The sequence below is a fragment of the Pelobates fuscus genome, chromosome 13 (assembly GCF_036172605.1).
Source record: "Pelobates fuscus isolate aPelFus1 chromosome 13, aPelFus1.pri, whole genome shotgun sequence".
NCBI lineage: Eukaryota > Metazoa > Chordata > Amphibia > Anura > Pelobatidae > Pelobates > Pelobates fuscus.
This window is the reverse complement of record NC_086329.1, coordinates 25602088-25619392: the sequence shown is the minus strand read 5'-3', so window position 1 is coordinate 25619392 and position 17305 is coordinate 25602088. Positions and strand designations below refer to the sequence as shown.

The 17305-nt window shown below is 40.8% G+C and overlaps 1 protein-coding gene across 1 annotated transcript in view; it reads left to right on the top strand.

The window, feature by feature from the left end:
- Positions 1 to 3037: 3037 nt before the first annotated feature.
- Positions 3038 to 17305, top strand: part of BAZ1A (bromodomain adjacent to zinc finger domain 1A) — a 42428-nt gene continuing 28160 nt past the window's right edge. The window contains exons 1-8 of the mRNA XM_063439702.1: positions 3038 to 3428; positions 8834 to 9112; positions 11084 to 11221; positions 11426 to 11527; positions 13744 to 13831; positions 14588 to 14725; positions 14811 to 14898; positions 15431 to 15597. Of these exons, the coding sequence (XP_063295772.1) occupies positions 3316 to 3428; positions 8834 to 9112; positions 11084 to 11221; positions 11426 to 11527; positions 13744 to 13831; positions 14588 to 14725; positions 14811 to 14898; positions 15431 to 15597 (1113 nt within the window). The 5' untranslated portion in view covers positions 3038 to 3315. The remainder of the gene's footprint in view (positions 3429 to 8833; positions 9113 to 11083; positions 11222 to 11425; positions 11528 to 13743; positions 13832 to 14587; positions 14726 to 14810; positions 14899 to 15430; positions 15598 to 17305) is intronic.

Here is a 17305-nt window from a genome sequence, read left to right as displayed (position 1 = left end):
AGATCCAACACCGTGATGTTTATTTGATTTTGTGTAACGCAAGGAAGATAGTAAACTTTTTTAAAGACAAGTAATATTTTTTAGGTAAACATAATTATAGCCCTGCATTGACAAACAAAACAAAACACATCTTCACACATAAACAGACCACCGAGTTCCGACACTAACCAACTACAATAATAGACTCTACCATCTGAAAACACACTGCCAACTCAACATGGATTAAAAGTGAAATGCTGGTGAGGAGCTTGCCAGCGAGACTGTAAAGACGCCATATGTGATCACTCCTACCTAACTCGCCAAATATGTCACATCGTGGGAGCCATCCAGATCCAAACGACCCCACATCTTTCTGGGGGACCTCCTGCATCAATAGATACCTTTCGTTTTATACCGTAAAGCTGACAAAGCAGATCTGGAGCCTACTACACGTCAGCCTTCCCTGGTTTAGAGACACTCCTCAGCGGACGGGCGGACTGTCCGCCATGGCTGAGCCTCCCTTAGATGATAACACACCAGCCATTTTTGTTGGTGAGTAAGGTAAACGTGCCTGGTAGCTTAAGATGTAAAGCAGCCCTGCAATTTTTATTTTACTTTTCCTTTACTTATGCTCCTTGTATCTAAATGAATGTACTCCTTCTTTTGCCACTTGGCTTTATTTAAACTTATCATCTTTTCTTCTTTGCGCTGGATTTAAATACCTCGGTGCAACCATTTTGTTTTCGTCTGTCCATAAGGTCTGTTTTGCCATTCTGTGAGATTGATTTTACTGATAGACTGCGGTTAAATGTAAATTTGTGGGCTTTTTTTTCAATTGTATTATCGTTGGCCATGTGTTATACAGCGTTATATAGCCCTAAGGGGAAAAAAGTATATATACACATTTAAAGAGTTCTCTAATAAATGCTATGTTCTAAATCGTCTTGTGGGTCCTGTAGTTTAGTGATGTCGCGAACATAAAATTTTCCGTTCGCGAACGGCGAACACGAACTTCCGCAAATGTTCGCGAACGGGCGAACTGCCATAGACTTCAATAGGCAGGCGAATTTTAAAACCCACCGGGACTCTTTCTGGCCACAATAGTGATGGAAAAGTTGTTTCAAGGGGACTAACACTTGATGCAGAGTCTGGTTTTAATCCATAAAGGGCATAAATCACCTAACATTCCGAAATTGTTTGGAATAATGTATAATAAACACAGGTTACTGGCTATGGGGGGATAATGTATAATAAACACAGGTTACTGGCTATGGGGGGGGATAATGTATAATAAACACAGGTTACTGGCTATGGGGGGATAATGTATAATAAACACAGGTTACTGGCTATGGGGGGATAATGTATAATAAACCCAGGTTACTGGCTATGGGGGGATAATATATAATAAACACAGGTTACTGGCTATGGGGGATAATGTATAATAAACACAGGTTACTGGCTATGGAGGATAATGTATAATAAACATAAACACATAAAATAAAAAAGAATGCAGCTTCAGAATTAATCAAAATTGTATGCTGTCTAGGAGGTGTGAAGGTCTGGGAGGGAGGGTCTGCTGCTATTGGCTGGAATGTGTGCTGACTGTGAGGTACCAGGTCAAAGTTTACTCAATGATGAAGAAATGTGGGGCCGACCGAACATCGCATATGTTCGCCGTCCGCGGCGAACGCGAACATGCGAAGTTCGCCAGGAACTATTCTGAACTATTCGCCTGTGAACCGTTCGGGGCATCACTACTGTAGTTATTTATATTGCTGTTTATCAATACATCTTGCGTTTCGGGTTCCATCTCCACACTCCAGTGAGCTGATGATGAACTATGATAAAGCACAAATACTACTTCCCCCTTTCTCTGTGTTTCCACTGTTGAAACACTTTTGAAAAAATATTATTATCAGTATTAATTAATAAAGGAATATTTTTTTTTCACTGATATGATTTCTTTTTTATGATTGATTCATGTTCCCTTTCAGGAATCTGGCATTTTAGTCAATTTATCTATCTTCAGTTCCTGGTAGATAAAACTGCCTGGAGCCGCATCAGTGTGGTGAGGCGATCAGAAGCGATTTCTCACAATTTGGTAAAAAATCACATCGTAAATAACACAAAGTTGTCCCTGCTTTATTGTCCTGGAAATTCAGTGCAGTCTATATGAAAAAAACAGACGTGAGTACTCGGCCAATGAATGCCACGCAAATTTGGCAAAATCGATACTGCTGATGCCAACGTATAACTTCTAAAATGGCAGTATACCAAGTGAGGGCCCTGGCCAAACAGACCATCGCATCGGTTGGTGTGAACCTGCTCAAAAATGGATTGGTACAGAATTACAGGACACTGCCACGGGCATGCTGGCACCACTATGGCGGTGGGCTGTAGTGATTATGGTGCTTAGTGGGTGCCTATAAAAGCCTTAGTGTACATAATTAATTTTTTTTTTGTCCTGAGATTATCATATGTAAACTAGTTGCAGCAGGACCCTCTGTTCCTGTGCGTCTAACTCGTCTCGTTGCAAATAATTTTCTGTTAGTCTACCTATTGTACAGCGCTATGGAATTTGTTGGCGCTTTATAAATAATAAAAATCAGTTGTGGTCAATAAAGTTTTTGACTGGTAAACAAAATAGATATTACTGGGACACTTTTACTTTTATAACACGTTAATTTGTGTTTGTACTTTGTTTGCCCTCACTGTCTAATTTCAGACTCCAGTAAGACAGAGCTCTGTGTGGGACACTGAGGGCAATGTGCTCCTTCACATCTGAGCTGTACCTGTGTGAGGTGCCCTGTATTAGCCAATGGGATGAGGAGATTTTAGTAAGTGCTGATTGGTTGCCTGGGGCCGGAGAGAACGCTGATTGGCTCCCTGAATCCAGGGCACGTGCTGAGTGGTTAGCTGAGGCGATAGAGGGCGCCGAATGCCTGCCTAGGCCCGAGGAGAGCGCTGATTGGCTGGCTGTGACTGAGGAGAGCGCTGATTGGCTGGCTGTGACTGTGGAACGCGCCAATTGGCTGGCTGTGTCTGTCACCCACTCAGGCTGGCGCATGGTGAGCTCGGAACACAATAGGGGAGGATCCGGCAGCGCTGCTCTCACTTCCCTCTCCCGCCAGCCCCGGTGTCAGCAGCCCGCCACTCTGCCTGTCCGAGGCCCACACTCCCCTCACCGTGTGCCGGAGGGCGCGTTCACAGCTCGCGGGTGCCGGTGTGTGTTTCCCGGTCAGGATGCTGCCGGTGTCCCGGTGGTTCTGTATGTAGTCTGGGCCGCGCTCTGTGTCCCGGTGTCAGCGCTGAGTGTCCGGCAGTGAGGACGAGGACATGCCGCTACTACACAGGAAACCCTTCATCCGGCAACGGCCGCCCCCCGACCTGGAGCCCACCGAGCGCCTCTTCTACTGCCGGGTCACCAACGAGGTCTTCAGGGACTACGAGTAAGATCACCCTCAGCCAGCTCTGTAACCTCCCCCCCAAACACTGTCCTTCTCAGCACCCCCCCCCCCCAAACACTGTCCTTCTCAGCACCCCCCCCCCAAACACTGTCCTTCTCAGCACCCCCCCCCAAACACTGTCCTTCTCAGCACCCCCCCCCCCAAACACTGTCCTTCTCAGCACCCCCCCCCCAAACTCTGTCCTTCTCAGCACCCCCCCCCAAACTCTGTCCTTCTCAGCACCCCCCCCCCAAACTCTGTCCTTCTCAGCACCCCCCCAAACTCTGTCCTTCTCAGCACCCCGCCAAACTCTGTCCTTCTCAGCACCCCCCCCAAACTCTGTCCTTCTCAGCACCCCCCCCCCCAAACTCTGTCCTTCTCAGCACCCCCCCCAAACTCTGTCCTTCTCAGCACCCCCCCCAAACTCTGTCCTTCTCAGCACCCCCCCCCCAAACTCTGTCCTTCTCAGCACCCCCCCCCAAACTCTGTCCTTCTCAGCACCCCCCCCAAACTCTGTCCTTCTCAGCACCCCCCCCCCAAACTCTGTCCTTCTCAGCACCCCCCCCCAAACTCTGTCCTTCTCAGCACCCCCCCCCAAACTCTGTCCTTCTCAGCACCCCCCCCAAACTCTGTCCTTCTCAGCAGCACCCCCCCAAACTCTGTCCTTCTCAGCAGCACCCCCCCAAACTCTGTCCTTCTCAGCAGCACCCCCCCAAACTCTGTCCTTCTCAGCAGCACCCCCCCAAACTCTGTCCTTCTCAGCAGCACCCCCCCCCAAACTCTGTCCTTCTCAGCACCCCCCCAAACTCTGTAACTCTGTCCTTCTCAGCACCCCCCCAAACTGTCCTTCTCAGCACCCCCCCCAACTCTGTCCTTCTCAGCACCCCCCCCCCCCAACTCTGTCCTTCTCAGCACCCCCCCCCCCCAACTCTGTCCTTCTCAGCACCCCCCCCCCAACTCTGTCCTTCTCAGCACCCCCCCCCAACTCTGTCCTTCTCAGCACCCCCCCCCAACTCTGTCCTTCTCAGCACCCCCCCCCAACTCTGTCCTTCTCAGCACCCCCCCCCCCCCAAACTCTGTCCTTCTCAGCACCCCCCCCCAAACTCTGTCCTTCTCAGCACCCCCCCCCCCAAACTCTGTCCTTCTCAGCACCCCCCCCCCAAACTCTGTCCTTCTCAGCACCCCCCCCACAAACTCTGTCCTTCTCAGCACCCCCCCCCCCCAAACTCTGTCCTTCTCAGCACCCCCCCCCCCAAACTCTGTCCTTCTCAGCACCCCCCCCCCCCCAAACTCTGTCCTTCTCAGCACCCCCCCCCCCCAAACTCTGTCCTTCTCAGCACCCCCCCCCCAACTCTGTCCTTCTCAGCACCCCCCCCCCCAAACTCTGTCCTTCTCAGCGCACCCCCCCCCCCCCCAAACTCTGTCCTTCTCAGCGCACCCCCCCCAAACTCTGTCCTTCTCAGCGCACCCCCCCCAAACTCTGTCCTTCTCAGCGCACCCCCCCCAAACTCTGTCCTTCTCAGCGCACCCCCCCAAACTCTGTCCTTCTCAGCACCCCCCCCCAAACTCTGTCCTTCTCAGCATCACCAACCTTCCCCAATCTCTGCCCTTCTCAGCATCACCAATCTCTGCCATTCTCAGAGCCCCGTCCCCCTAATTCTGACCAGTCCTCTCTCTGTAAACCTCACTTCATCCCCATCTCTATCCACATGGTCCTCCACTTGATAAACAGTAGAAGTTCCAGTGATGGACAGTTATGACAACTCCAGATGTTTCTGAACTGCATTGCAGGCAGAGCATCCTCGGTAATACATTAACATCTGGACTAGGACACTGAGAGAGAACATTGATAATTCCAGCTATTGTATAATGTGTATCTCTCAAAATACTGAGACAGACCCTGGTGGCTGAATAAGCTGAACAAGACACAGAACCCCATATAATCTTTCCATGATGCTTATTTAGCCCTTATGGTTTCATAATATACTCCACACATGCTGGAATTCAAGAACTTGGTGATGATTGTAATACAATATAAGGATATAATTAATTGCAAGACCATTCACTATCGGTAACATCCACAACTTCTATTACTCTCTTCTCTTACACACGGGATTCCTTTTGTTGTCCAAAGTAAGACAACTGCCATAATATCTACTCCGTTATATTGTACTCCGTTATATTGTAAATAATAAAGGATGGCCAGTTTCACATGATCCTTTTTCGTCAGTGCAAATGGGTTCTAAGTATGTCCATGAAAGTTCTTGATAGGATTGTCTGTATCTTGCCCATATGCTTTTTTTTTTTTTTTTTCCCCATCTGTTCATATTCACAGACCTTCCTTTCAACATATATTCTTGTTGATTTATTTTAAGTTTATTTTCTTTATACAGCACTACCCCATGTCCTGTTGTGTTCTAGCTAAAATTGTTTTTCTGAGTTTAGCCTCTGTTAAAGTTAACAATAGATCTATAGAAAGCCAACATATTTGTCGCTGTTTGACCCCTAGACGAGAAGCAGAGTTTAGTTTCAAAGCACACGCGACACACAGAAAAGACATGTGGTTGATCACTCTTTTGTTTTGGAACTCTTGTTCGTTCTTGTTTTACGTTCGTCTTCAGACTATAACTATTTAATCTCACTGTGAGTTGGAAGAACATTTCTGCCTGGTTGTATGTGTTTAAAATATTTCAGTCATTTTGTTATTTCACAGCTCATCTTTCTTTCTTTTTTACCCTATTTCTTTCTTCTCTTTTGTGTTCAATTGCTTTTGTTTGAGCTTGAAAAAAAAAACCTCCTTTCCCGTCTGCTGTTTCTTGAACTATAACAGACGTGCAATGCATGTTTCTGCCTCTAAAGAGGGAGCATCAGACAGGACACAGTGAAAATCTTGACTATAACTAGTTTCTTTTCTTGGTCTGTGTTTAGTAACAACTGTCATTTGTTATGCCTGTGTGCATGTGAGTGCTGTTTATTTTGTGTGTGGTGTTTGGTTTTTTTGTTTTTAAACTATTCATAATTGATTCATCCTCCTCTCCCCCCCCCCCCACCCCCCCCAATCGCTGTTGATCTTCAGGTAGAGGTCCTGTAATAGTTTAAAGAGGGTCTTATTAACATTCAGGTAGACCTAGCTGTGTGTTTTTGTGATCTCTGACTAGTAAGTGTAAGCAACATGGTTCAGCTTTGATTAACCTCCTCACTCAGCCCAGTGTTGTGCGCTTTGCAGTTGTACGTATATATTTCCACATGCTCCAACCTGTTGATGTGAACCTCCTCTATTATTGCACTTCAAATTATTTTTAGTTTAGTTATAAGTTAAAAATTGGGAGTACTAGCCAGTTCATTTGGGACGTGTTAATACTTGTTCATATTTACTTTTTTGCTTAAGACAGAGAATGGTGTTTTGTTATAACAAAATTTGCACCTGTTGCTTGTTTATTATGAGCGTGCTTTGAGAAGGGATAAAAAGTCTGGAGACATTCTATAGATACTGGGCACCAAGACTAAAACATAGAGGTAGGTGCTATTCAGGCAATAGATTGGTAGAAGCACTTACGGTTAATGCCCTCATATGTAGGAAGCAGTTTGTTTCTGCACTGTCAATTGACAAGTTATCACCAGGTCCCATTTATGTGTTGCCATGGCTACCTGCCCCTCAGATATGTTGATCTCTGTTGGGTGATGACTTGATTTTTTTTTTTTTAGCAATATTCTAATAAACGCTGATTACTGCTGTCATCAATATCTGGTTGGAATACGAACACTGCAGAGAATCATGTATTTTTGTTACTTTACATTCGATAGCGTGTCACACATTTTAAGAAGAAAAAGTGTTTTTATAGCATGTCCCCAGTCAATTCAGTTAGCAGAGGTGACTAATGCAAGTTGTTTCTTAACAATTGAGCCATTTTCGTTTTCTATGGATCTCCTATGGTAAAACTTTTTAAGTTATAAGTTTACTAATTTGGTGGGTTTTTTTTTTTTTTTTTTTTAAAGACCTACCCTATATTGTTTGTGGTTCTGTCCCAAGTACAGCAATAAGTACTTTGATCATTAGTGCACTCAAAGCATTGCTTTGTTACATAGTTTATTCATCAACTTGGTCATATCTGGGAAAGTTATGCATATAGAATTAGAATAGTGGTTCCGTTAAAAATGTACGTTTGCATGTAATCTTTTTTTATTTATAATAAAATATTGTTTAGCTATGTTTCACCCCTGCCCTTTGTAACACCAAAATTATTTCCCATGAGTTAACTGTATCCTTTTTTACTTCCTGTGATGCCATGTCAGAGATGAGCACAACTTTAAAAGGATATAAAATTCATCTCTTTTTATTCTATCTGTCATGTGGGTTATTACATCAATAAAACGTCCGTGTGTCTGTATTTATTTTTAAATTATGAATGTTAGTGGGGTCATCATTCCAGGTTTGATGGGAATAGGAAAATTAGTGAAAACCATTTCTTAATGCATTATAAAGATAATGTGTACGTAAAAAATAAGATGTCCATTAGTTAATGCATATGCTGAAGAGATCAAAAAGTCGATACATTTTCTCAGCCAATCCCAGGGCCCCCGTTTTTTTTAATTTATTTATTAAATTCTTTATGGGACAAAGCCTCCATGCAGCCATATAAAAGCTCTTTGACACACATCTAACTAACCAATCTATGTTGCTCTTTCATGTGTGTTCCATATAAGTTCTTGTGTGAGTCAAAAAACTGAGAATAGTTTTAATTTACAAGTTTCACGCAACTAGCTATTTGTGCTGTTCTAAAAGGTTTTAAAAAAAAAAAAAAGTGAAACTCATCTGAATGTATGTGTGTATATGACTATATATGTGTGTGTGTGTGTGTATATATCTCTATATAAACATGTAAATTTACCTCTGCATCTCCCTGGGTGATATTGGCAGAGTCCAGAAATGTCTAAAGCCTCTGTGCTTGACTGTCCATCGGGAGTGGCTGTTTGCTGGGATAATCTAAACAAGTACAGTCTGGTAAGATGCCACCTTACCAGGCTTTGGTAATACCGGTGTCCAGAAATGTTGATATAGGACTGATACTAATATAAGGCGAAATAATAATTTTGTATGGAGCACTGGCTCAAATGAGGCAATCTATAGCTTCACTTATGGACTAGTGGTATAATAGGTGACAGCCATATGCGCATGACTCCCATCACACACTTGCGCACACAACTCTTTCATTGTAGAGGTAGTAGCTTTTATGCATTAAAATAGTCACATGAATGAAAAATCCAAGATTTCTTGTTCATGTAAGCTTGTTTAAGCAGGGTCCTCCTCTTCCTATTATTCCTGTCTCATTTATTGTTAAATTCCCCCCCCCCCCTCATTTATTGTTAAATACCAATAATGTGTTTGTTTTTTTTTGTTTTTAATGCAGTGAATTTTTTGAGCGCACGATCTTATGCAACAGCCTGGTTTGGAGCTGCTCCCTTACTGGAAAAAGTGATCTTACATATCCAGAAGCACTTGAATCGGAAAAGAAAATTAGACAAAGCTTGCAGACTTTTCCTCAACCCTTAATCGTACCCATCTTACATCTCGCTTCGCTTTCCCGCCACCACCGTGTAACAGACTTGTGTGAAGACATCTTTGGATATGTTAAAAACAGATACTTTGTTGGTGAAACCGTGAATGTTGTGAGAAATAGCGGTGCAAGGTAAATCTTGTAGTTTAAATAAAGGCCAGGTCTAGTTTTTTTTTTTTTTTCCTGAACTACATCTTCCATGATGCACTGCTGTGAGAACTCAACATCTTGAAGAGTATGAAGTGTCAGCCAGAGTTAAATCCTTTTGCATACCTAGATTTTCTGTATATTTATAATGTTGTGCATGTGTGAAACCTGTAATCACTATTGCATTATGGGTTTTGTTTTTTGTTAGGGTGTGTTTCACTTTTCTGGAATTTTAGACTATGGAATAAAACAATGAAAATCCCCTATATCTTGTGTTAAAGGGAAACTAGAGTTCTAGGAATAAAAAAATTGTTTCTGCAGAAAGGGTTAAAAAAAACCCTTTTGTCACTTACCTGAATCCAGTGCTGATGTGCCTCGGCACTGGGTAAGGCTCTGCTCCTCCGTTGATGTCAGGGATCTAATGCACAGCGCCACACTCAAATTGGGGCTTTTTCATATGGGGATTTAGCTGACGCAGAAGAGTGAGGCTGTCCAGCGCCACCCCGAGCGTCTCTAGTGGCTGTCTTTTAGACGGCCTCTAGAGGTGAAGTTAACCCTGCAATGTCATTCTTGCAGTTTCTCCATAACTGCAATAATTACAATTGCAAGGTTAAACTGACAGGGACAGTGCATCCAGACCACTAAAATGAGCTGAAGTGGTCTGGGTGCCTATAGAGTCTCTTTAACCCTTCCCTTCTCCATGAAATTCTCTTGTTTGTCTATAAAAGGAACACTATATGGTCAGGAATACAAACATGTATTCCTAACCCTATAGTGTTAAAAACACAATCTTCCCTTTATTGCAGTTTGCAGCTACTGGCTCTGCTCCTGGTCTGCCTGCTTGGCTGACATCAGAAGTTGTGTTCTGAGCCAATCACAATGGAATGGCTGAGACTGTCAAGGAGGCAGAACCAGCACAAGCCAACGCAGCCCTGGCCAATCAGCATCGCCTTATATAGATACATTTAATCAATGCATCTCTATGAGGAAAGTTCAGTGTCTCCATGCACATTGTGCAGCACTACCCCAGGAAGCATCTCTTATAGCCATCTGAGGAGTGGCCACTGGAGTTATCCCTAGGCTGTAATGTAAACACTGCATTTTCTCTGAAAATACAGTGTTTACTGCAAAAAGCCTGAAGGGGCTTATTATTATACTCACCAGAACAAATACAATAAGCTGTAGTTGTTGTGGTGACTTTAGTGTTACTTTAAATATTTAGCACATTATATCATCCAGTTTAGACAAGGCAACGCCAGGGAAAACACTGCAAATGAAAAGGAGAAATAGAAACATTACAATTCTGTTCTCTTGGTGCTTTCCCTGTACTGTCTGCCAATTAAAAAGCAGAGTTTATAAGATGTAGGCACCCAGCTGCATGAACAAAATATGGATGTCTATGTCATTTTATTTTGCACACCTCACAAGTACATAATTGTCAAACATTCCATTCCTTTTTGTATCAGTTTTTTTTGTTTTGTTTTTCACTTTATTCTTTATCATCCACGTCCTCTGTTATCATTCATTGGTGCACAGTGTTAAACGGTGTGCTGGGAGCTTTCACCTACCTCCTAGCTTAGGGAGTGCTCACTGCAAAAATTGCTAATTTTTTTTTTTTTTTTTTTTTTTAATTTAGTCTTAATAGATAATTATTTTTAATATGTAATCTTTCAAAAGCTACCTTCTGTTGCGTGGGAGGTCCCACTGTGAATTAGACTAATCTAATTAGTCTGAAATCAGAAATTATGCTTTGAAGAATAAGTCAAAAGCTTTATTTTCCTCTGAAATTCAGAATGTTAAGAAATAAAAGCTAAAACAATGAGGTGTGATGTAAAAAGTATTAGTTGTCTGTGCTTTGTTGCTTTTGAATGTATAATTTCTAGCAGTGCCTACATGTACCGACTTGCCTATAACCAGAGTAGATTCTAACTTGTTCTTTCAATCATTATTTGTCAGATTGGAGTGCAAAGTTTTAGAAGTTAAACTACCTCCACTGCAAAATGGAATAGCAAATGGCCACAGCCCCCACAATGAAGACACCATCGTCATCAGTGATAGCGATGATGAGTCTTCTAAAGCTTCTCCGCAGAATGGGTAAGAGAAATCAATTGGGGGGGAAAAAAAAAACTCTTTGAACAGATTTTGTTTCTATTAACAATAGACCGAGAAACGATTTTTAGAATTTGGAAGGTATGATGTCACTGTATGTAATTATTTGGTGGAAGAACCCAGAAACCCCCCTTAAACTTTTAGGACCGGGTATTTTAAAGATGACTATTTATCTTTTATTTTTTTTAGGACTAAAAAAGAGCCTATAGATCCTTCTTTGCTGAAGTACAAGGTTAAACCTATTAAAAAGGAGTTGTATGAATCTGTTACTGTCAAGTCATCTCAACTCAGGTATGTGGTGTTTTGGGGGGGGGGGAGGGGGGGGCAGTTTTCTGACAATATTGAGAGAAAACCATCCTTCCAGCCTTCAAACGTGCTCTCCGATTCCTCCTTGGATCTACAAAAACTATTCTTGAATATGCCATTTCTCAAAAAACTTTCAGGTGTTGTTTAAAACCTAACTCTGCACAGAACCTGGCTTAACAGCAAATACAACTTCTTTAGGCAGATAAATTCAAATTTGTATTCTTATTGTGGAGGGAAAACCACTATTTTCTCAAGTTTATATCAGTTAACTTCTTGACCTTTTGTATGGTTCTACCAAAGAAGAGATTCATATAGAAGTTGTTTGTATTGGACCTGTGTATATTTGTATGTTATCATATCCTTTCTGAGGTTTTTTTTATTTTTTTTTATTTGTAGTTTTTATGTTTTTGTTTTCCCCTTTAATAAACAAGTTCAACTTTTCTAGTCTTTATTCATAAAGTGTTCCATTACTATTAACAATTGACCTACTTCTGCATTTTCAAAAAAATGTTTGCTCCATAATATACTTATAATATATTTCTACTTACTGTTTCCTCTTGTCAATACCTTTTTTTTTTTTTTTTCTTTTTTTTTTGCAGTAAAGTATTACTGACCTCTGCAACTGCTTACTGACATGGCACATTTTTGCCTAGTTTGTTCACAAATTCATTTCACAGCATTCATAATGTACAGATCACTTTTCTCTTCCCATACTAAATAATTGTATTGTTAAAGTGCATTTTGCAATTTGCTTTTATTGGTTCAACCATTCTTCCGTTGATTTTACAATATATAAAATAAGGCATTGTTATACAACTGGTTACATTGCTGCGGGCAAAACAGCAACTGCAGTATGTTTTTTTTTTTTTTTATCGTATAATAGAGCTTGTCTATATTGACAAACAGGAGTCAACCTCCAGCTCTTCAGCTGTGTAATTTTTTTAATGTGTTTTTTGGGAAAAGTCTCCAAAGCGTCTATCTAAAAATAAAAATGCCACTTTAAAAAATACAATCCAGAGTAAAAAGTACATAAACCATCTAACACAATGACTGTAGTTCTTTGAAATGAATAGGTTACCTGGTGAGGTTTATATGCCTGTGCTAGTGTAAATGGTCACACTTGCAGTTACCAATAATGTGTCCCAATAGAACAACCACGATAAACAAATGGAAATGTCTGGAAGGACACATTCTCTGGAACTCATTGATAAAGTCACTGAGCAAATCTTGCAGGAGTTGAACTTGAATAGCAATGCCTTGTGTTAAGGTGGCAGTGAGCTAATCACAGCGGAATACAGGGGCATAAATGATCAAATCAAGAAACAATTTGTTCTGTTCAGGGAGGAAGTCTGGTAACTCGGGGAGATCTCTGGATAGTCTCTTTATTTTGTTAATAAAAAAAAAGCTCATTGTTGAAAAATATATTTTAATACACCATTCACACTTCCATCATCAGACTGTTACAAATGACGAAAAATTAATCTAGAATGTCGGCTAGTTTCACAACTGATTTCTTATTTTAATATTGACATAAATACATTATATACTAATAACGTGATTGCACTTTTGAGGAGGGACACTTGTTTTTTTTTAATTTTATATATATATATATATATATATATATATATATATATATATATATATATAAAATTAATTTATTTTCAGGCCATATTTACCTTATAATAATTGCAAAACTCTTTGCACCCAGCTAAAATCGCAATCCGATAGAGCATCTGTAGGATGTGGAACAACTAACCTTATCCATGAGGCCCCACTTTGCATCTCACAGGATTTAAAGAGTCTGCTGTTAATGTCTTGATGCCAGAAAACACAGGACACACTCAGTTCTTGTGGAGTTCAAGCCTTAACACAGGCTTCCCCAAACTCTGGCCCTCCAGATGTTGCTGAACTACAACTACCATGATTCTATGAATGAAATAGGCTGAGAATCATGGGAGTTGTAGTTCAGCAACATCTGGAGGGCCAGAGTTTGGGGAAGCCTGCCTTAACACATCAGAGCTGTTTTGGCAGCACAAGGGGGTCCTAAATTATATTGGGTTATATTATTTTGATGGTTTTAATGTTGTGGTTGATCAGTGTAAAGAGTGTAATAATGTAAAATGCATTTCATAAGTGACATTTATTTATGTTGACTTCATTGCATGCTCATTACTTTTTTTTTTTTCTCCGCTTTTCTGTAGTCGAACACCATCTCTGTTTTCTCAAGAGCGATTGAAACTTTTTCTGAAGCTGCACTGTGAATCGCAGAATGGAATTATAAAGCCTAAGGTATTACCTTTATTTTATGGCTGGTTACATTTATAAATATTTTAAATTTGCAGTACTGACTGAAGGCTATATCATGTGGGACTAATCCTCCATGTTTTATGTAAATGTCCAAAATGATATCTGCATTCCCCAACTTAAAACGGATTTTGACAATGGGGAACAAAAAGCCCATTTGGTGGTCCAATTTTGGAACGAAAACCCCAGTTCTGAAGTTTCGTTTGTGCTCAGTACAGTGGCCATCAACATTATCCTTGACCTCTTCCACTCTATTTTGGTTACACCACGATTGAAAGACTGTTCTTGATGCTTTAAACATTCTATTTCCTCAAATTTCTTCAGAATTTTCACCCTACCAACTTCATGTTATGTGCCATTCCAACTTTATTTAGTCTCCACTCCAAGCTATTTCTATGCTTGCCTTGCTCTGAGATCATCGCTAATGTCCACATCAGATTTCCATTATTAACGAGAGGGAGGGCCTTTAAAAAAAAAAAAAAAAATGCTGAAAATCTAGCAATAATTCTATTGCAGTTGGGTATTTCTCTGACCCTGATTTAGAATTTCAGACTGCGGTCTAAATTGGTGTGTTTCCCCCCTCCTCCTTTTTTCCTATTTGGAGTGATGGCATTTTCAATATTCTGAGAGTTTGTTCAGTGTTCCCATATGTATCTGTAGGTTAAATGCTACTTCATTTAGTGTAAGTGTGTGTAATTTTGTGTGTGTGTGTATATTTATACATTATTATATATTTTTTAGGCAATTTCACTTACAAAGCATGAAGTTTCAGAGAAAAAATTCTTTCAGTATTTCCCAGACGATCCCCCAAGTTTTCAGCGCACTCCAACAAACAAAATCCAAACTGGAAGACCCTCCACCAACAAACATTTAAAAAGCGTGTGTTACATTTTTCATAAATATTTAATTCCAACTTTTTTTTTAATTTTTTTTGGGTGTTTTAATATTTTTATTTATTTTTTAGGCCAGTAGTTTGTCAAGGGAGAAAAAAATGAAAGCTGCAAGAGAACAGGAGAGAATTCTAAAGCACAAAAATGAGTTGAAAGCCATGGGTAAGAAAAATATATATATTTTAAATCCTATTTGTGTTATAACCATTGCTTGGCTTCTGGCTGGTCCATTTGTAAATGTTCTGTTGATGAACAAAGGTACTCTTGCATAGCAATGCAAAATTTAGTATGTATACTTCCTTCTGTGTATTCAATTATTTCCAAAAAACATGCATCTTGAAAACATAAGTTGGGTACCTAAGGTGCCCACTCTCATCAAACTTCCCAAATACAACCAATTTAAAACTTATTGTGTTGTGCATTCTACTGCGCACATCAGAGGTCAACTTTCTAGCAAGAATCGTTTTAAATTATGCTAATTTTACTATTTAACCAGCACAACATTAGTTATCTGAAGGGTCCTCTACTATTCCAACATTGTGGATAACCAATCAATTTTAAACCATGTGATACTTAAGTTTACCTTTTTGTTTAGATTTGAGTAGGTCTGTCTTATTAATTTTTTTTATTTTTTATTTTTTTTATTTATATGAAAAATTAACCTGGGCACCTGATTTTCTTCGGTTCTTAACAGAAATGGAAAAGGCTAGAATGCGGAGGGAACAAGGAGAAATGGATAAAAACAGGATTCGAGAAAGGCAATGCAAAGACCGGGAAAGAGAAGAACAAAAAAAGATGATTGAGGAGGAAAGACTCAGGAGGAAAGAAGAAATTGAGCGGAATAAATTAGAAAAAGAGAAGGTAATGGATGCATCCACTTCTTCCAAAGGTCTCATAATGGATCTGTTGTGTTTGTGGTTTTCAGTTTTTTTTTATTTATACATTAACCCCTTAACGCCGTTACGACGTTCCATGCCGTCCTGCATTAAATGGGCTTTAAAGCCGTTGCGACGGCATGAAACGTCGTAACGGCTTTGAGCCCCTGGAGGAGAGGTGTACTCACCTCCGCCGAGATCCTCTTCTGGGGGGCTGCCTGACAGCCCAGGCAGCCCCCCTCTGGCAAATAAGGCCCCCGGGGGCCATGTGATCGCTCTCAAAGAGCGATCACATGGCCCCCTATAGCTGGCTATGGATCTGCCAGCAGGGGGGCTGTCTGAAATGTCAGACAGTCCCCCTGCTGGTGGGAAGTAATAAAAGAAAATATTAAACATGTGTAACAATAAATTTAAAATATTTTTATATATAATGTATATGTGTGTGTGTGTGTGTGTGTATATATGCATATTATATATATATGTGTGTGTGTATATATTATGTGTGTGTATATATGTATATTATATATATATGTGTGTGTGTGTGTATATATAAATAACGTCATACAAAGTGTATTTTAATATTGGTATATATATTAAAATACACTTAGAATGACTTTACATATATGTATTTATATTATATATAAATACGTGTAATTAAAATGATAGATAAATAAAATATTGAAACAAAATTTAATATACCGTATATACTCGAGTATAAGCCGACCCGAATATAAGCCGAGGCCCCTAATTTTACCCCAAAAAACTGGGAAAACTTATTGACTCGAGTATAAGACTAGGGTGGAAAATGCAGCAGCTACTGGTAAATTTCTAAATAAAATTAGATCCTAAAAAAGTTATATTAACTGAATATTTATTTACTGTGTGTGTATGCAGTGTGTGTGTGTGTATGTGTGTATGCAGTGTGTGTGTGTATGCAGTGTGTGTGTGTATGCAGTGTGTGTGTGTATGCAGTGTGTGTGTGTATGCAGTGTGTGTGTGTGTGTGTGTATGCAGTGTGTGTGTGTGTATGCAGTGTGTGTGTGTGTATGCAGTGTGTGTGTGTGTATGCAGTGTGTGTGTGTATGCAGTGTGTGTGTGTGTATGCAGTGTGTGTGTGTATGCAGTGTGTGTGTGTATGCAGTGTGTGTGTGTATGCAGTGTGTGTGTATGCAGTGTGTGTGTGTGTATGCAGTGTGTGTGTGTGTGTATGCAGTGTGTGTGTGTATGCAGTGTGTGTGTGTGTATGCAGTGTGTGTGTGTGTATGCAGTGTGTGTGTGTATGCAGTGTGTGTGTGTGTATGCAGTGTGTGTGTGTATGCAGTGTGTGTGTGTATGCAGTGTGTGTGTGTATGCAGTGTGTGTGTGTGTATGCAGTGTGTGTGTGTGTATGCAGTGTGTGTGTGTATGGTGTGTGTGTGTATGCAGTGTGTGTGTGTATGCAGTGTGTGTGTATGCAGTGTGTGTGTGTATGCAGTGTGTGTGTGTGTATGCAGTGTGTGTGTATGCAGTGTGTGTGTATGCAGTGTGTGTGTATGCAGTGTGTGTGTGTATGGTGTGTGTGTGTGTATGCAGTGTGTGTGTGTATGCAGTGTGTGTGTGTGTATGCAGTGTGTGTGTGTGTATGCAGTGTGTGTGTGTGTATGCAGTGTGTGTATGCAGTGTGTGTGTGTATGCAGTGTGTGTGTGTATGCAGT